At 35.9% G+C, this 21,662-nt stretch overlaps 1 protein-coding gene across 1 annotated transcript in view; it reads right to left on the reverse strand.

Moving 5' to 3' along the window:
* LOC114351599 (zyxin-like) overlaps positions 1-21,662 on the reverse strand; it is a 129,951-nt gene that overhangs the window by 48,101 nt on the left and 60,188 nt on the right. The window contains exon 4 of the mRNA XM_028302874.1: positions 5,960-6,068. Within this exon, the coding sequence (XP_028158675.1) occupies positions 5,960-6,068 (109 nt within the window). The remainder of the gene's footprint in view (positions 1-5,959; positions 6,069-21,662) is intronic.

Consider the following 21,662-nt stretch of genomic DNA (forward strand, 5'->3'; position numbering starts at 1 on the left):
TTTAAAAATGTTTTCATACAAACTAAGTTCATTAAAAGATTGTTAATTCAAGCCTGAAAGCTGGAAATAGCAGACATCTGAAATCAGATATAAACCTGCGTAGGATAGAATCGAGATGCGAATGTTATATGGACTGCAGAGCGGCAGATATCTGTTTCGATTTGCTGATAAATGTAATTGATATTCTGATAAATGTAACCGATATTCTGTTTTATAAGTCGTGGATAGTTGTCCACCTAAGCGTGTTCTAGGTATGATTTAAAAGTATCGTTTTCAATCCCACATGTTCCACGATTTTAGTGAAAATATAATTCTTATTGTCTATGTTTGTTTTAAAAAGGAAATAAAAATGATACTATTTTTCGCGCTAGCCAGCTGAGGTTTGTCGGTAAATTCTTGAGATAGTTATTTTAGTCAGTTCTTGAGTGAGGATCTCGGCACCTACGATTATACGTTGTTTGAAACACATTAATTTTAATTATTTTTTTATACGGTTAGTTTGAAATGACTAACTTATTAACTAGCTTAATAACTATAGGCGTGTTATAAATAACAGAATGAAAAAAGAATTTATTTATATTTCCTGAAACGCGTCCCAAATGGGAGAAGTTGGTAAACTACATAAACAAGGATATAACTAGAGTAACCAACATAACAATAAAACTTATAGTGAACGGCAAATCGATGTACGGAACCGGATCGAAGCGCGTTGACACGGATGACGGATAAGCTTATTACTTCAACTTATTGGAGCGAAACGAACATTCGAGTATTAAAGTAGCTCAAAGGCACGAGATACGCGTTAAAGTACAGATGCACCATGCTCATCACTAGTACGAAAGCATGCCTGTATTAAATATCTGTCATGTGTGCCGATTCGGCATTGCCGAAACATAGCTAATAATAATCATGTTCAATATTCATTTCGAGTTATAAAGCACGAGGTTTGCGTTAAGGTAAAGTTACACAACACATGCTTTTTTTATCCACAACGAGGAAGCTGTTGGCTTGTATTTCATCTGATGGTTAGTGATGATCAGGCCGAAGGTGGAAGCGAGCTTCACCCGAAATATTCAACCACAGAGGAACTGGCTATCTTACCTCTTAACAGCCGGAACACAACAATGCTGTTAACATTGTTGTTATGGCGGCAGACTTAGGTAAGATGGTGGTAGCTAGCCAGACGGGCTTAGAACAAGTCCTACAACTAACCAACCAAATCGAACAGTACAGTTACACATGCTCATTACTAGCACGGAAGCATGCCACTATTGAGCAATTGCTACTTATCAGCATGTGTGCCGAAACATTGCAAATAATAAGCATGCTCATTTGGAGTTATTTGACCACGCTTGCATGCTAATAAGCTTGATATTTTATGAGCATGTGTAACTGTACCTTTAAATTAAATGGTATGTGCATTTGTTATCATAATGCTTATTGATTTTCTGTGGTGTTGTTTGTTTGAAATATCATCCGAATTTGCCAGGAAAAGTAATCCATCAAAAAGCCCCTAACAGTCATTAAGGGCATTGAATATAGAGTTATCATTGCAATTTGCCGATATCATCGCTCATCATCATTCATATTTATCGTATTTTACCCGTAGCTCTTACTTTAACAATGTAATTTAATAAAATAAAGAGGAGATATACATTATTACATTACTGTGAAACTTTCAATGCTTATTATTAGGCCCCGTTTCCACCAAAGCAGAACGGAGTGGAGCAGAGCGAAGGAGCATACATTTTTTCTATAGAATTTAATTTTGACAGTGCGGCGGTTGAGCGATTCGAAGCGGAGCTGTGCGGAGCGGAGAGAAGTGGAAATAATGGGATCTGATTGATTATTCAATACACTTCTCCGCTCTGCTCCGCCTTAGTCAAAGCGCAGACCACCGATTTTTTGTTAGGTTATCAGTTTGGGCGTGTATGGAAGGTTACACATTACACCGATTTGATTTTCATCCAAATTAAAATCGGGTCCAACCATCGGCGGATTAAAAATCGATGGTCTGCGTCTAGGCTTAGTGGAAACCGGGGGTTAGATATGTTTTCTATCTGAAACTTGTGAAGGAAGTTTTATCTGACAAATAAGTTCCCACTAATCCATCAGGGAATTGGTTCGCGGAGCTTAAAAAAGTCATTATTAGAAATCTAAATAGAGAAAGTTTTTGACATTTGTATATTAAGCAACTAGCGGCCTTCCGCGACTTCGTCCGCTTAGATCCCGTTTTACCCCCTTGGGGGTTGAATTTTGCAAAATCCCGTCTTAGTGAGCACCTACGCAGCTACGTTCTAAAAAGGAACACCCATGGAAAATTTGAGACTCCTGCCACTTGTAGTTTCTGAGATTTCGTGATGAGTCAGTCAGTCAGTGACCTTTCGCTTTTACAGATATAGTTTTAACAATGCCTACATTTCTAAATTGAATTAACCAACTGTACCTGTATGTTAAGTAAGCGTAACCTAGGCGTTCTAGTGACCTAGTAGGTGTTCAAGGTGGACGGGACTCGGTAAATAGTCTAAAGGGCCCCAGGGGATAGGAACTTTGCTCGGAGAAGATAAATAACTCCACGGATAAAGGAAAAACTAGTACATTGAAGTAGGTAAGTAAGCACAGAAGATTTTTTTCATAAGAAACTTAGTTGGAGGCTTTGACGTATTCGATAAACTAATTTCCTTAGTTGTTTACACATACATACACAATACAGAATATTATAAAGCTGAAAAATTTGTTTGATCTCAGGAACTAACTGGTCCGACTTGAAAAAATATTTTTGTGTTGGATAGCCCATTTATCGAGGAAGGCTTTGGCGTTTTATTTGCGGCAATTTATTAAAATAAATGGGGATGTTGCCTGGGTCAAAAAGCAAGAGTTTTAATTAGTCCGTCATTTAACTTATCAAAAAATACTCTACACGTATTTTTCACTTTTTCAAACTAATGAAAATTTAAAGAGATAAAGCGCCCCAAAGTTCATAAGAAGAGGCCCGTGACGTCAACGCTTGCTTAAAAATGCCGCACGTTGTGACGTCGTGCGCAACTTCAACGCACCATAACTATGTAATTATTTGTTAGATTGACAAATAAAAATATGTGAGTCCAATATTTTTTGATATTAAACATTACGGACTAAAATATTTTTTTTAGGCAACTAGCCTATTGCCGCAAATACGGCAGAACTTTAAAGCTTTTCCTTTCTTTTTTGGGCATTATATCATAGTAAAATCTACCTGGAGCTTAGCATGTAGGTACCTATACGACAGCATTGGACTAGGCATATAATTTTGCTGAAAAATCGCATCTATTACAAGGACATAAGTTGCCACGGTGTTTATCTTGACAAGCCTGTACATTAGGTACGTTTGCCAGGTCGTTACTAATACCGTTATCCTCAACCTGGTTACCGTAATAACGGTTTAATTAAGCCTCCAGCGGCTGTCGATATAACTATTTGTCGTAGATTGCATAAATGTTGGTTTTGTTGATTTGTTGTTTTGTTTTTATTATTTTTTATTTGATTTTTTATTTGATTTTTGTGTTTGTTTTTTATGGGTACATTTTTGCCGCCCCCTTATTGCGTGTTCCCGCCGACGGACAGGTACTTTACGGAGTGCTTCTCCTTCGGCGGTAGGGCGCAGCAACGTCAAGGGACCCGCTGAAAATCGGTGTCGAGGCATGCCCATGGCATGCCCCGATTAATGCTGAGCGGGCCCCTATTTGACAGCAGGGCACAATGTTTATCTTCTTTATGTAATTTATGTAAATGTGATGTCGCTCTGTTTCGTCAAATAAAACATTTTTTACTTTTTACTTTACTTTACTTAGTTATGAACTCGTTAATTGAACTATTAATGCGAATAGAATTATCAGTACTGTGTATAATAGTATAATCACTGTACTAATCTGTGAATGTACCTAATTGTTATGATGAATATTCATTAAGGCTGAGTTGCACCACCTAACTTTCACCCTAACTATAACGATAACCGGTGCTTTTTATATGGAGTTTGATAGATTTTTGATAGTGCAACCCAGCCTAAAGCTTCAACCACAGTAACGCATGCAGATCACCATCGACAATGACAGGTCATGCGACCCATGACAGTCCGCGCGACCTGTCATTGGCCTATGATCGCGCTGTCATCGCGCCGGCGATGGCCATCTGCACGCGTTGGTGTGATTGGAGCATTATTCTCCAACCTAATAAAAAATAATGTTGTACCTATAGTTGACTTAGGTTTTTGCGCTAGTGGGCATTTACCACCGCAGAAGTCTTGCATTAATTATTTTGTTTGAACAAAATCATTGCTTATATAGTTTTACCTAGCATGCTGTTGGCCGCGATTCGATTCATGCTACGGTTTCATAAAATTAAAGTTAGATATTTGAAAGTTAATATCACAGAGTTACCTTTAAATAATCCCACCGTATGCAGAAATCTTATCCGGTACGAAATTTAATACGAGGTCATTGGACTTAAAAGGTTAATTAATTCGTTCTTTCCTTCTTAGGAAAAAGTTTCCGTAGCAGCTACGAGCTACGAGATACACTTTGCACCACAGAATTAGAAAGAGATTGCGCAAAACATTAGCTTCGTAGACAACTACGCATACGCGCCGGCGATGGTGTGAAGCTTTATTCGATTCTGATATTCAGATAACTTTGTGTCTTTTAAACTTTAACTATCAAAACGATAATTACGATTATACCTATGAAACCTTTAGTAACACGTACAAAATCCCAAGAAGTCATACTACTCTGAGCGATCGGTAAAGAAAATTTTATTTGAATTTTACGAGGAAACGGTAATCAATCCTAGTTATTGAACTGATTAAAACTTAATTACTGTGAAACTTTTTACTGAAATTTACTTTCTCAATAATACCTATTATTTTATTACCTAAATCAAAGTTTGAAACAAAAACAACTTAGTTCATTAACTAGGATCAGTTACCTATAAAATTGAATGTGACTTTTGCTTCAATTGATTGATTTTGAAACACTAGACGTGTGGGTTTTCCTTTTGTTTGGTTGACAAACAATACTTTTTTGTCACTATTACCAGGCCTCCGTCACTCGCCTATGCCGGCCGAGATAATTAGCTACAGCGCGCGACAACTTGAAGTTGCAGATTAGTCAGGGCCGCCACGCGCCTGTGTACACACGCGTACCTATACAATACACGCTCGGTCGATCATCGTCGCAATCAAGGTTTATTGTTCCAACAGCACTGTTATTCTTATTTAATGGAAAATCGTAATATTTAGGAATAATAATTAACTGTAGTGATATAAATAATTTAAAAAAACTACACTTTTTAAATAATTTTGAAATACTTATGACAAAAAACTGAAGCAAAAAAATTATTTTAGCTAATAAAAACATGAACTTATCTCCACCGTGTCTATTTTCCGACACTACACCTTTTAAAACTGTTTGTCCAATTTCGAAATATCGCAACACTGAAGGTAATTAATAGGTACTTTAGAGAGTACGATTATACAAACACCACTAGATTAAAGTTTACCAATCGTAAATACAATAAATTCTTCTTAAAATTAAGTTTTTATTTATTTTACTTTGCTTATACAATCCTGACGCTTGAGCTGTGAGGTAGATCAACTCTGAACACAAAAAAATTGCGCTCTTGTGAGCGTAGTAGTAAGGTGCGATTTCGAATGCACCAGGTGCGTTGGATATTTTGCATTATTATTATTACCGTTAAAATGTCGGCATCTGATCCTACACAAAGGAGTGCACTTTCTGTTGCTACTATTATGTATTCTGTGCTATTACTATCTATCTTATGTAGGTACTACCCAAGGAATAGGATACAAAACTGACATAATGATTGTCCGAACGAAACTGGCATTATCATAACATCGTCGCGGCCAAAAAGTTCAATCCATAATAACTCTTACAATAACAGGTACCTACTTATAAGTAACACTTACCTTTCTTTCCTCAATTCACCGCTTCGTTTCCTAAAGCTGGCTACGAGGACTTGAAGCTCTGACGAGTGCCTCTCGTACAGCTGTGACATCTGCGTTGTGAAATCGGCCACTGAAACAATTGAAAAACAACAATTTAGTTTTAATTTCAACAAATTTTAATGACTTCGTGTGCGCGTCAGCCATGAAAACGTAAAAAAAATTGCGTCACTTTGTAAAGTTTAAAGTTTCAGCCAAACTAATGCGTGTAGATCGCCTATGCGCTGGTGATCAATGCGCAAAGTCAGGACGCGCGTCCTGTCATTGGTCGCCCGTCCTGTCATTGCATGTGATGTTATGTGCTACTTTCTAAAGTATTTAAAAAAAGTTGACTGAAGCTTAAGTGAACCGATGACTTTATATTTGCGAGTTTTATTTTGTAGCCGTATTTATTTCTTGTAGTGTACAAGTTTAATTGAAAGCCAAGCCGAGCCCTTTTTAGGGTTCTGTAGTCCTGACAAGGAACCCTTATACTTTGATATATCTGTCTGTCTGTTTATTAGATTAAATATAGTATTATGAGTCACTGAAATGGCTTGTTTATTTGTGCCAAGATTGTTCGACCAAGAAGTGTCTGTCTAAGGTCATGAGTGCAATGTTTTGAGCTTATAGTTGTTGACTGATTTTGATTGACTGACTTAGGAACATTTGAAAAATATTTTTATTTATAGCCAACTCCAGCCTGGTCAATATACCAAGCATCTGCCACTGACTAAAGTGTTGACATAGAAATACTGACGCGTATTCACAAACATTACTATGAGGTCTCACAGTGCGCGTGGACGCACGCACAGGGTCCCAAAAACCTATTCATAGACAATACTTGAGTATCGGAATGACACACAAACCAAATATTACTACGAGGTCTCACAGTGCGCGTGGACGGGGTGACACATGAACCAACGCTGTGCGTTCGATTTGCTGCTTCACTTAAGCAAGCATCATTTGGAAATACAGGCGACGGAGTTCTATTTAACGCTGTGCGTTTGACATCACATAGCGTTGCAGCTTCACTTAATAAGTAAGAATTGTTTGTGAATACGGGTGTGAGTCATTTAGGGCTATATTTCACCGGGACACCATGGCGGCGCAACCAGTCGTCGGCTACCAACAAAATGTATGCAGCTTTGCGCAACCAAACGGACACCAGGTGAGTAACTCTCTATAGAGCTGCATACATTTTGTTGGTAGCCGGCGACTGGTTGCGCCGCCATGGTGTCCCGGTGAAATATAGCCCTAATAGCCAAACAACATATTACGCAAAGTGTTGTATGTATGTCCCCCGAGAATTGAATCCCGGACCTGCGTATCAAGAGAATCCAATTACAAAATAAATCTAAAAACGATGAAAGGGTACAGGAAGAATTGTGAAATGTAATTTCCAACGTGTAAAGGTATAATAAACAAAAAGCTGAATAACTTTTATTATGTGCTAAACAACGCACTTTTAACATAATACCTACGAGTATATCAAGCTTTGGTTATAGCGTATATTTTAAGCAACAAGAGTCATTAAAAAGCTTTTAAAAGGTACTTACACACCGCACGGCCATAAAGAGGGTGTTTGCCCTAAAAGGTCGACTCTCTGTTTAATCGATCTTAGATTGGCGATACTATAAAATTTTACATCCCATTAGCCACGATAAATATTGGAAATCCTTTTGCAAAGATTGATAGTATTAGTGCTCTTTATGTGTGTAAAATGTTAAGATATTATAGTTATTATGTTACAACTTTGTCGGCCGTTTGGTGTAGTGGTTCGAAAAAGACTACTATTCCGGAGGTTGCGGGTTCGATTCTCGCTTTATTTGTATTGGACTGGGTGTTTTCTATGTATAATATGTATGTATTTACAAAAAAAAAAGTATTCAAGTATGTTTATGTCCGTTGTCTAGTACCCATAGTAAAGTCGCGGAATGAAAAGGTTCGTCACCTTAGTGTCGGTTTTCGCTTGCACTAGGTACTGTAAGAGTCAAACCTGCCAACATAACAGTGCAAGAAACAGTGCTGCTAACATTTAAATAAATATGACGTTTGCTAACGAAATAAGGTTTTGCTTGTTTATTTTTCTATCCCATCAGTGCAATGCAATGATGACATTGACCAATTGACAATAGTTTTTTTTTTATTTTATAAGAAATAAGAATGGCAGGTTGAACCAACAAGAAGGTTTTAGTTTATCAATCATAATAATCTTCTTGACAAGATAAATCGTCAAAAAACTTTGATCTGAATAATTTTGAACTTTACTGACGAACAGTTAAAGATTATTTTCTCTAACTCGAGATTATTGTGTAACATAGTTTCATAAGGTAATAATATGTGCTCGGGATTCATTGAAGGAATCAATTTGAAAACTGACGAACCTTTTCATTCCGTGACTGTACAAGCTTTGCTTAGTTTGGGACTAGAAGCGCAGTGTAAAATATCCAAGGATATTTAACGATAATTTATGGCCCAAGTGCATGTATCAGAAAATAATAATTTTGAATTGAATTAAGGCTGAGTTGCACCATCTTATTTTGACTTTAACTCAGCCTAAGTATATTGGAAGACTCTAGGTCGGAATACTGTCAAAATAGTTTCCGTTTATTGCAAATTTCAGATAGTACTTCAAATTCAGCTGCATCCATCTGGTTGTCCCGCTTAGTGTATTCTGCACGAAAGATTCTCTATTTTAGCTAAGTACCAGACTTGCTGATGCGTTTACGCAGTTTATTTTAACGTCTAATAAACTGTACTATAGGGATTCTAAGGTATTCTTTTTTTATCGAAGTCGATCTTTGTAGTCGCATAGGTGTAATACGAGCAAAGAAAAGTAGATGCCATTTTATACGTATAGTAGGTAAGTATGCTATTCTCTCTCTCTCTCTCTTCATTAACAATTAAATACCGCGTTAGAAATAGGTCTATTACTGCCCTTACTAAATATTTCCTGTGCCTAGATTTGCACTTATTTTGTTCCAATATAATCACCCCTTTAGAAATCAAACTGCGACAATTCTCTCCATTTTTAATACCAGAAAATCGTCAAATGACAGCAAAAACCCTAAATTAAATCTACGATTAAGCCTAATCGGGCTTTGCATATGTAAATATAACGAATTCAATTATCCTAACGGCCACGCGATGATTGAGTTATCAACACATCAGGATTCAGAAGCCTGAACAAGCGTACTCTAATGTTTATTGAACGGAATGTCAGAGTTTTTGAACCGTAAAAATGTGGAAACGTTTTCTTTGCGGAATTACAAGATTATACACCTACCTTATTTAAAATTACATAATATCTAACTTCTCCTTTATATTCTTTTTTTTACGGAAATGATTAAGACGGACAACTTACGAGTATAACTTTTCAAATTGTATTGATGAAAAAAATGATGAAAAGAAACTATAGGTACGATATGTTCACAACCACTGTATTTGAGGCTTAAAGTTCTTCTTCTTGAGATAGTCTCAAAAAAAATTACATAATGTAGATATGTATACGTGATTTATTCGTTGTATTTGAATGCTTTAATAGTTTCTGATATATAACATTAACTCTATGCTATTTTCCATTCCATTTAGCGGGGAATATTTATGACTTAACCATTTAACAGCTTTTCATTGATCATTTTAAGTTGCGTGTAAAAGCCGGCAAAGAGTGTGTTCCGGACACTGTTCCGGATACTTTTTTTGTACTTATTTCTTTCTTTGGTAATGACGCAAATTGAAGGAAGAAAATAAGTTACGAATAACATTTTCAGTTGTACGGTACGTAGTGTACCTACATCTTGACCAGCCCGTCCTATAAGCTTATGGCCCATTTGGGACGAGTAGCAGAAAATAAACAGTGTAATTACTAAGATGTATTCTATGTTATTCTGATAAATTTCGTTGCGGGTCCAATGACAGTTTAACTATACCCGGGGCAAACTTGACCTTCACTGGTTGGGTTTTTATTGGCAGCCAAGCTGTATATCCTGGCTACACAGGAGTTGCAGCGGTGGGAACGAGTTAGTTGGTTGATGGTTTTTGTGCATGAACACTATCGTATTTTATTTGAATTGCATAAAACTGTATCACATTAGGCAACACGAATAACAAGTCTTCACTACAAGCTTCGGGTACGAACCCTTTAAGCTTAGTATCGCCCCTAATAGCAATACATCGGAAGCTCATTAAGGGCGGTGCGCTGGTAAGAGCCTAATTAAACACTTTTTATATGGCAAGAACTTTCGGAACGTTATAACGCTCTGACTTTATGCTTTAATTTTGCTATGGAGTTTCAAATTTTTATACCTATGCTTGTAATGAACTTACAATGAATGCTTGTAATGAACTTATACTGTTCTTATAAAGTTGTTAACTGTCTTGTCTTGGTGGTATATCAAGGAGCTAAAGGCGATCTAATTTTATTTTCTATTTGTCCCAAAAGTTACCTAGCAGAGAATGCTTTATGGCATTTATTTCGCCCTAAGTATGCAATTTATGTGTCACGTATAACAATAAACAAGGCAATCTTTTTTCACAAGTTCTCGAGCATATTTAACAGTTTTTAACACCATCATATTTAAATTTTCAATTTTTAAGATTGTCAAGGTATAAAAGATACAAGAAAATATGATGATAAAATTCTTAATAGAAAATGTGTGAATTGCAAATTACTTATATGCTAAAATGATCCCTGAACGTTAAGTATGAAGTTCTTAGTTAACAGACAGATTTCTAAGTTTCCCAGTAAGAACTTGTAAAGCTTGTAGGTACTTTGGGAGAAGAAAAACTTCACGTCTACCTTCGCTCAGTACCTTGTAAGATTTTGCTTGAAGTTAAACAACTTGAGTATTCATTGTACGAAGATTCTGCCAAGTTTTAAAGTATGTTCTAAGTATCGTTATTAAGTCGTAAGAGGGTTGTTACAACTATGTATTTTAAAAGGTAAATTTATTCACCTTTGTTGAATTCGACAGTCTGCTTAACTATCTATACAGATAATAACCCTCCTTCTGGCGCAGTCGAGTAAAAAGTATCTAAAGTTAAGGTATCTAAAATCAACCAGAAAGACTTACTTACCAATAGCAAGAAAAAAACATTCACAAAACAAAAGATAAAGGGCAAAACGCATGCATACAAAATACACCTAATTCATGCAAAGTTCACGTTGACTATCGATGGGGTTAAGATTAACTGAATGACAACTATGAATACAGCATTCTAAAACCTTTGCCTACAAACAAATTTACTTAATTTTACTTTTAAATTATTCGATGACGTATTTCCCAGCTATCTAGGTACTAGCCACTCCAGCTTGTTAAAAATTTGCCTGAATTCCGAGAGCGTCAACGGACGCCAACATTTTCTGATGATAAAAGCTAAAATCAAAGCCAAAATGGTCTTGTAAGCTAATTATTCGACTCCAGGGATCCCTGCATAATTAAAAGGATATTATACAAAAATCGGAGCACTCCGAACGGAATATCAAACATCGGAGTATTCTGCTTTGTTTCACCGCCCCTTCATAAATTATGTAGGGAATATAATAATAGAGTGACGAAACGTGTTCGTGAACGACAACAAAATTAAATATCTGTAGGATTGTATGTATTAAATTCCACTGTTTCATATCATATGAGATGGTATTTGTCAAGTAAATTTTGTAATGTGGGAGTTTAGAAACGGAATTAAATTTGCCTACAATGTAGGCCTCGTCATTTCAGCCAAATGACGTCCACTGGCTGGTCAAATGTCTCTCCAATCACGTACAGTGCAGAACGACCGGTTCTGCACTGTACGTGATTCAGGTACATCCCGTGACCTTCACCAGTTCGTCGGTTCACCTAGTGGGAGGCCTGGCTACCCTACGTCTTCCAGCTTTGCCGCCATTCGAGAACTTTTCTGCTCCAGCGGTTTAATATTTTTTTTTGATAAAAATCTTATATTGTTATTAGTTCCTCTAATTCAACGACTCGTATGTAGTTGAAATGTAGTTCCTTTCATATTACTAAGAGAGAAGCACAAAATAAACTTCAATAGAAAATGTATCCCAATCCCAACTATATCCCAATCCCAACTAATATTATAAATGCGAAAGTAACTCTGTCTGTCTGTCTGTCTGTCTGTCTGTCTGTCTGTCTGTCTGTTACGCTTTCCCGCTTAAACCTCGCAACCGATTTTGATGAAATTTGGCATAGAGATAGTTTGAGTCCCGGGAAAGAACATAGGATAGTTTTTATCCCGGTTTTTGAAACAGGGACGCGCGCGATAAAGTTTTTCTGTGACAGACAAAATTCCACGAGGGCGAAGCCGCGGGCGGAAAGCTAGGTTAAAAATATCCACAATACTCGTTAAATAAGAAGTGAACAATGGGAGCGGCGAGCAGAAATAAAGATCAAAGAAAAATCAGAATCAGGTAGGTGCAGTTCTATTCATACTTGAAAATAAGTTTCTAAGACATAAACCTTCAAGTTTTCTTAAAGAGCACAAAGAAAATAATTTGTTCTAAAAATAAAGAGAAGAAGCAGCCAATAAATAATGTAGCGTTCGTATGAATCATTGAATGGAAAAATAACTCCTATTTCTAAAAATGTTACTTAATTTTCCAATTCGAGTAGGTACCTACAACAAGTAAAATTAGATATTTAATAATGTCAACTAAGTACCTACATTCGACAGCACGTCAACGTAAACACTGTGGTATTTTACGTAGTTGCGATAGGGGCGACTTTGCAACGAAAATGTATAGCTTGATGTGCTGTCGACTGTACATAGTTACAAACACTGTCAAAATAATTTCATACTCAAGTTTAAAAAATAATCAAATTATGAATTACTTACTTTCTTCTTTTCATAAAGTAAACTACTCTAACAAAACTTAATTCAAGTGTGTTCTTCTTAGCATTTTTTCCATTCCATGATAAAATTGCACTTTTAACATAGCATTCGATTAAAACCTTATAAAAACCAATTTCATTTGACTTCAAAGATGCCAGTATCAGCCTTAAACCCGATTTAACTTTAAAGGTGGGTTTTCTAGCGCGTAGGTGTGAATCTATCTTTAGGTGCAGACGTTGAGTTCAGTCACACCAATGTACTAATATCTGCGGGTATAGCTTAATTTATAAATTTAACCACAGCTAGTTCAAAGTAACCGTAAAACGTACAAGATAACAAGTATGTATATTTTGAACTTAAAATTCTCTAGGATTATGAAGTTGTAAGTTTAGAATTATGAATCGAAACTGAAACTGATGTGAGATTAATATCTGTTACTCAAGAATAAATGCAACTCTGTCATCTAAGGCTAGGTTGCTTAGGCTGGGTTGCACCATCTTATTTTAACTTTAACAAATTAAAAAATCTGTCATACTCCATACAAAACACCGGTTATCGTTATAGTTACGGTTAAAGTTAGATGATGTGACTCAGTTGTCAACCAACAACAACAGTTGCAACCCTGACCTAAAACTTGGTTTGAGTTTTAATACTGGCCTAAAATTGTGAAGTACTTTTATTTATTTATTTATTCATTTGCAATAACATATATAGTAATTACTTATTCTGCTGATGCGGTTGTCTTTTGTTTAATATTTTAAATTGCAGTTCTATTTTCTTCATTTGTTTTATGGAGGTGCAATTTGTTAACACTTCGGACTGTTCTGTACACAAACTCGCACTTACTTACCACTCCACAAGATGCAAAAAGATTTAATTTAATGTGCAACTATGTATAATGTATATTCTGTCCAATACTGATATGCTTCAACCATACCAACGCGTGCAGATCGCCGGCGCGATAATAGGCCAATGACAGGTCGCGCGGACTGTCATGGGTCGCGCGACCTGTCATTATTGGCCTATGATCGCGCCGGCGATGGCGATCAGCACGCGTTGGTGTGGTTGAAGCTTGCGATGGAATTAGCACTGAATAAAAATAAGTAAATATACGAGTGTTTCTGTGCACTTCTATTATTATAGTTAATCTCAACTGTGTACCTACTAACAATTCACGTGATACTTTAATCACCCTAATACTTCAGCGCAAGCCCCGCAGCATTATTACCCCGGTGAAATAGGATACTTTCATGAGTTTAGATACGTATGTATGGATACACAGGTAATTGAGAGAAAATATTATACTGGACTTAAAATATTATTGTTCGTTCAGTGCACATATTGAAAAGATAATACTACTAATTTAATAATGTGTTCCGTAAAACCACGTCCATTTTATTAATCCGTAATGAAATTATAAAGCATTCATTAAGCATGAATATTTATTTTTGGTTTCCGTTTAAATTTTGTATTATCTGCAAGTGATATAAAATTTAACTTATTTGCATTTGTTTTTTTTAGAAGAAAATACATAAAAGGTTTTTATTTTCTTTTTGTAATTATCATAATTAAATCTATGGCTTCATACATATTTTACTGATTTAAAATTACGTCAATAAGTACGTGAACTACATAGTTAGTGGACACTAGAAAACTAACAAAGGGTGTAATTTAATTAGACGGACAAGGTTAATATGTTTGTCAAGTTGATTACACTAATACGTACACGAATAATTGGATTGGAATTATAATTCGAACCGGAATGTTTAGAGGTTGGAACAATAGTTAGGATTTATGCAAGTATGCTAAGTAAAAAGTTCAGCAAAGTTCAACCTGTGCCGAACGCATATCATATTAAAACTTAAGCCTTTTTTTAACGGACTCCAAAAAAAGGAGGAGGTTCTTAATTCGAGTGTGTGTTTTTTTTGGGAATCAAGTTCAAGCTTACTGAAAAAAAAAAAACAAAGTTTTTTGTCTAATCTGGGAATCAAACCAGCACCATTGGATTGAGAGACTAAAACTCTCGAACCACGTGACCACCAAGAAGTACAAAATCTTAATTAATAAACTTCTTCCCAAGTCTTCGCAGAATAACAGCGTCGTGTTCTGGTTTTATTACACTCCAGAACATGACACATGCTGAGCGGTGGCCAATTTTGGTTATAACTTATACTTGTTTTTTGTTATCTCATTCTGTGTGTTATATTTTTTAAGTTTGAACCAAATAAATGTTTTTCTTATTCTCAAATATTTATCCTAATACTTAATAATCACGGGTCCGCTTAACCCTTATTTATTATTAGCGTCTTATATTAAAATAACACAAGGTGCTGTTTAAAATGCATCAAAACAATCCCGCTGAGTTACTCAAGATGACATCAACTTTGCGGTAACTTCTCGAGATACGCCGCAAAGGCCTGAAGGCACGTTCACTTTAGTTCAGCTTAACAGAGTATTAGGGAAACTAGAAGCTTGCTATGAAACTGATCCCATAACAAAGTACTATACAGTGTGTCCGGGCATGTAGTGATCAAACTTTAAGGGAGTAATCTATGGACAATTTTATCGATGAAAATACTTCAAAGGACATTGTCAGAAACCGCCTCAGATTCCTGGGCACAGCAGTAAAGTATCAAAATTAATCTCTTACTTTTTGAATACTTAAATATTAATTAGATTGTAACGGACACTTGAGGATTAAAAAATGAAATAATAAAAGTATTTTATATGTATTCCATAATACTATGACGACATCCGGACATTTTAGGGCGTGGCCTGCTCCATATCCTATGAAGTTCCATAATTTGTGTCGATAAAATCTATGTAAAATCGGCACAAGGCAATGCCGTACTTCATTGTTAGGAATCCATGTAATAGTGATGTTGACTGCGGTCATCATAGACAATAAGATACCGATCTTGTAAATAAAATAAATCGTCCAAATTGCTACAGTACTGGCCTGAGTGGAGTGACCCGTGCCTTCGCTGCAATGAAGGATAATTTGACTTTACCGTTTGAATCCAAAATACGCCAGTACGCGACACTCGCGTAAGCTAACTCGCTGGCATCAGCAAAGACGTGTAGCTCCAGCTCAGATTGGTCTAAGTCCGCGTTGCAATGAGACGCATAGCAACGTGGAATGTTCATATTTTCCAATAACGCGATATTTTCTAACCATGAACCCCATTCTTTTTGTTGGTCCATCGTTAAGGGTTCATCCCAAGATACTCCTGTTCGCCAACATTTTGAAGGAGTATCTTGCTATGAACTGTCAGTGGCGAAAGAATTCCTAATTGTCTTTAGCCATTTTACGCTCTAGACCTAGAGTATTAAAACGAGAACGAGCGAGAGCATAACTATCAGAGACATGCGGGTTATTAATAATATTCAATTAAAAGTTGTTCAATCCCTAGTCATGCATAGACTAAGACGGTAACCATGGAGATAGTTAGTTTGGTAAGTCACGTGTTAAATGTCAAGAGTGGAAAGTAAACATAGGATTCATGTTATTTATTTACGTGCAAAATGTAAGTAAGTAAATCATAAAAGTGGAACGCCGAGCTATTTCCAAAACCCGTCCAATATTATAATACAATTTGGCTGCGACAACTACAATACAGAACATCTCCCAAATCGATGTGCATAAAATAATATAATACAATACTAGTAAGTAAGAGGTTATGATAACAATATTGCTATCAATAAGTTTATAGAATTGGTCCGCCAGGAATAATTGTTCTTACATAAAGATTTGTGTCATTTAGAACCTAGAAAGTATTATTTCGGCACTGTTGATCTAACGGCGAACAATGTATGGAGAACGAACATTGTCCTTTGGGGCTTGACCCATTTCTCGAAAAATTACATCGATTTAAGTTTTTAATTTTTAGTTTACACCTCTTCTTTAAAAAACAAGTGAAAGCGTGGGTAGCTTGACATTAATAGGCAAATATTTTATATCATGCGATAGCCAATAAAATTATCTATTAGTAGAAGAAGAAAGCAGACACAAGTTTCATACATTTTATGGGAGTAAGAATGGATTTAATTAGAAAAATACATTACTTTTTTCACTTCTTTTTCAGTTATTTTCCAACACAAGAAAAACCAGGTCGTTAAGGTATGTTTTATTTGCATTGTATTATTAGTATTTGAGCTATTCTACAAAACGAATGTAAATTTATTAGTCTACGTCTATTAGTTTCGACGTAATTGTTGAACAAAGATACCCCTTCCCAGCGGTTTCCATAGCGCACGCGACATGCGAAAATGCACTGCCTGAAAGAATCACACAACCTATTCCGATTACTATGGAAACCGCTGGGAAGGGGTATCTTTGTTCAACAATTACGTCGAAACTAATAGACGTAGACTAATAAATTTACATTCGTTTTGTAGAATAGCTCAAATACTAATAATACAATGCAAATAAAACATACCTTAACGACCTGGTTTTTCTTGTGTTGGAAAATAACTGAAAAAGAAGTGAAAAAAGTAATGTATTTTTCTAATTAAATCCATTCTTACTCCCATAAAATGTATGAAACTTGTGTCTGCTTTCTTCTTCTACTAATAGATAATTTTATTGGCTATCGCATGATATAAAATATTTGCCTATTAATGTTAAGCTACCCACGCTTTCACTTGTTTTTTAAAGAAGAGGTGTAAACTAAAAATTAAAAACTTAAATCGATGTAATTTTTCGAGAAATGGGTCAGGCCCCAAATTTGAAGTATTTTCATCGATAAAATTGTCCATAGATTACGCCCTTAAAGTTTGATCACTACATGCCCGGACACACTGTATAATAATATGTACATACATATAGTATTAAAATATTTAAATTTAATTATTAGTTAACGCTCTTACATTGCTCGTAGATTACGTTAGGTGTGCTCGCTAGCGAGTACGTCACAAAATCTATAAAAATTTTAGTTCTTGAAAGAAACCGCTAGGGGCACTATACAATCTGTCCAATATATTTTTTACGCAGTCGCTAGCGAGCACACATTCATAATTTCAACTCTTGGTAAGCACACTGATGGCCGTTGGGGTACAAAAGTTCTCGCTAAATGGCTACCACGAACCGGGAAACTTACGAAATCAGTGGGGACACTTTTGGCTAAAGGATCTGTCAATCTTCACTTTTCATTATTTGTATTTAACTTTAATACACATTAAAACAATTTTGATAAGCTATAAAGATTTTGGTACCAATGTTTCTTTTAGTTCAAATAAGTCTGTCATCCCACTCAAAATATATACAATGGAATTTATCCAAACCATTTGTAAATAAAAATCATTTTCCCAACTCTCGGAAACAAAAGCCGGGTATTTTCTTATTTAAGTATATTTTTACGCTTCTACAATTGGTTATGAATATTCAATACGCTTTACTTTGTATCTGTAAATCGCTATAAGCTGAACGTTTCATTTTATGAAATAATTGTCCCGTTGTAAATAAATAAAAGTCCGCCTGCACGGCAATACAGGCTGATTTATTAATTTTCTCAATTTAATTTCATATTCATAGTTTTATAATAATATTATTATTTGAATTGTTGTAAATTATTGGCATTACTATTATAATATTGGGTTAGCCTGTGAAAATAGTAAATGTGTGTGTGTAAATATATAAATAAATATTTTATGCATTGATACTAGGCATAGTTGAAATTACAACAAAAACAGAAATACATGTCTATCGCTTCATTTATTTTAGGTAACACTCTGAAATCTGAATTAGTCAATAACACATTTATTTCTCTAAAATTCAAAGCTAAAGTATGGATTGTATCTACTTTTATAATAAAGCTGTTATAAAATTAATGGATAGTTTACTATGAAAGTAAAGTGTAGAGAGCTCCATTATACGACTAGTTCCCGACTTCGTCTACGGCGAGTTGGGACGAATGGACTTTCCCAACTGAAAAGACGTGTTACTCTGCAGCTGTGATAAATTTCTTAGTTAATTCAATTGCCAACTTTGTTTTGTTTGCAGAACTTGGTGATTGACTCTATCTACCCACACAACGTGCTTGTTTGGATGGCTTTTAGTGAAGTTCTCGCAAAGAGAACTCATCTACCACACGTAATCAATTACTTCAAGCGTAAATTACATTATGTGCCTTTAACATCTTCCACTTCTTAAAACATAGGTAGTAAACGACCTCTACTATAGACAGAAGAGAACCACCGAAACAAAGGCCAAAGCAGTTGCCCATTGCTACTACGAGATCCAGGGGAGTACGAGCAACTTGACGAGTCAATCGCTCATAGGGTCTGTTGCTCAAGATGAATTTCGTTGTCCCTGCCTTCACTTCCTTTCTTGGCTCAATAAACTTCTTCGTCACAACATTATAATCCGGTTCAGTACACGAAGGCAGACAATCGCACTCCAAGCCTGTTCTATTGGTATCAGGAACCTGTAGCTTACTGAGGATGTCGTAATTGTTCGTCAGACACTTCAGTCCCTCCAGGTCGCAGTATCTGTCTTTATACTGAATCGGTGACAGGTGATGAGTGCAATTGCAAAGCTCCAGCTGCGCGTCAATGCGGCATTGCGTGATGCAAACAGAATAACTGTATTTATTGTAAGCCAAATAATTTTCTGGGACTTCTTCGATGAATCTGCATCTTCGAACCTCGGGAGTTGTCATCGCGACTTCTGGCTCGTTTATAATATCCATTATAGAAAAAATAACTGTAGCTTGAGATCCGTATACTATCACCATCCGTCTGTCATATTCCATGTTCCAAAATGGGATATCTTCAGGTGAATGCAAAAAGACTTCGTAATCGTGCGATAAAATCACTTCAAGTGAAACCAGTTCGTGTTGTGTAGATGACGTCAAATGAACCAGCTGTTGGTTTTTGGTATGTAAACTGTTTATTGAGTAACAAGTGCCGTACTCAGTGGGTATAGGCAAAAAGTTGTTGCAGCAATCAAAAGGTATTCCGTTCCAGAAACAACTCATGAACATATCCTTGCATTTTGCTCGGAAAAGTAGTATTATTTGTGAATAATTCAAAGTGCAAATGGGTTCCTCTTCACATGTTGATACACAGCTGTGACAAGTGCCGGTAAAGAAGGTTATCTCCCGTATGTAATGGTCGAGTTTTCCATTGGCGTTTTCTTTCAATTTTTCACTTTGCATGAATACTTTTTCCACGTTAGCCATCTCGCATAACGATATAGCTGGAAACGTTGTGTTCCAGTCTAGATAATCTGTTCGTGTCGTGAATCGGATGGTGTTCTCTTGGTAGTGGTTATAGTACCGAAGAATTGTAGCGACCGCAATCCACCATACGTTGATGTAGATTATGAAGTAGATCAGCCTGTATATGAAATGGACGTCTTTTCGGACAAGAAAGCTTGGTCCATGCACTGTCAAGTTTCGACACGCATAGTTGACACGTCGCCATAGCACAAGTATGCGTTCCACCAACTTGATGCTGAATGCTCTCATGGTCTGACTCTCTTGGCAGCCGAAGCAAGAATGATTGAAGGAATTAAGTATATATCATAACGCATAGCTATTACCATGATTACAGTTAATGGTTTGGAAAAGATATAATAACAAAACTTCGCTAATAAAAGGTTCCATGACGTTGTCATTCATCAACAAAGGGAGATTAAAAGGTTTGATAAGAGTTGGGTTTTGTTTGCTCCGATATTTCAGATTGATGGTAGGTTGTAGTTCGGTTAAATGCAGGTGTAACCGAATCACGCGATAACAGAATGTGTCGTTGGTTACAAATTGCTAATGGAAACAGACGAGCCAGCTTTTATATAAAGGTAAGTATAGACCAGAGCATTTCTATGTAATGTAACGTTCTTACGAATGGTACGCTTAAGGTAAAATGTACGACTTTTTGGTTCGTGAAAGGGTGACACTGAGACTTGATATTAGAAAATTTAGAGCGGCTCATTGTTCTGTTACAAGTAAATGTTGGAGTCTATAGTCACCTTAACGTAAAGTAGTAAGTGCACTTCTATGTCTATATATAGTCATGCTTTTTATAATAAAAGGAGGATTAAGGGACAAATTGACTCTAGATTAGCTCTTCTTCTATGCCTGCTTGTACTTCGCTACATAAATAAATCAATAATGTGATAACCTCATTAGGTGTTTAATAACATAATCACATTTGATTATGTTATCAAACACATATAATGTTTACTACATATTGTACTAGGCATTACTGTGCGTAATGTATTGTTAGTGCTAGTTATATAGGCAAATCTGGCAGTTGATGTATGAAATCCGAGTAATTGCCGTAAACCGCAATATTTGTGTATTCCTTGTGAATACGCGTCGCGGTTACTCCATCGCTACATAGGGCGTACAGCATTGTTGTTTTAGTCAGTATCTACCAAAATGGCTGATGCTGTTTGTGTACGCTTTAATTGTAACTATTCTGACTATTAAATTGAATATTCTTAATAAAGCCATATAGTAATTTCATTTTGCACAACAACTTTAATAATATTTTATTTTTACACGTTCAAGTATTACTTTAACCCTACCACTGCTTCGAGACAATAATATGGACCAGTGCTGAGAAGAAGCAGCGCGAGAAACTTTAATAATACTTATTAGCTTAGTTCGAATACAGAAAACCTAAAATATTTTTATGTATGAGCAATTTTACGTGTCTCTTTTATCATGTCATTCTAATATCCTCTATTTTTAGTCAGTTAAAATGATAAAAACAAATGAATACCTCTTTCGAATTCAAGTTAACAGATAACGTAATAAAATACCAAAAGTAAGGCTGAGTTGCACCACCTTGCTTTGACCGTAACTATAACGATAACCGGTGTTTTTTGTATGGAGTTTGACAGATT

The sequence above is a fragment of the Ostrinia furnacalis genome, unplaced genomic scaffold, assembly GCF_004193835.3.
Source record: "Ostrinia furnacalis isolate ACB-3 unplaced genomic scaffold, ASM419383v2 OfSCF1166, whole genome shotgun sequence".
Lineage (NCBI taxonomy): Eukaryota > Metazoa > Arthropoda > Insecta > Lepidoptera > Crambidae > Ostrinia > Ostrinia furnacalis.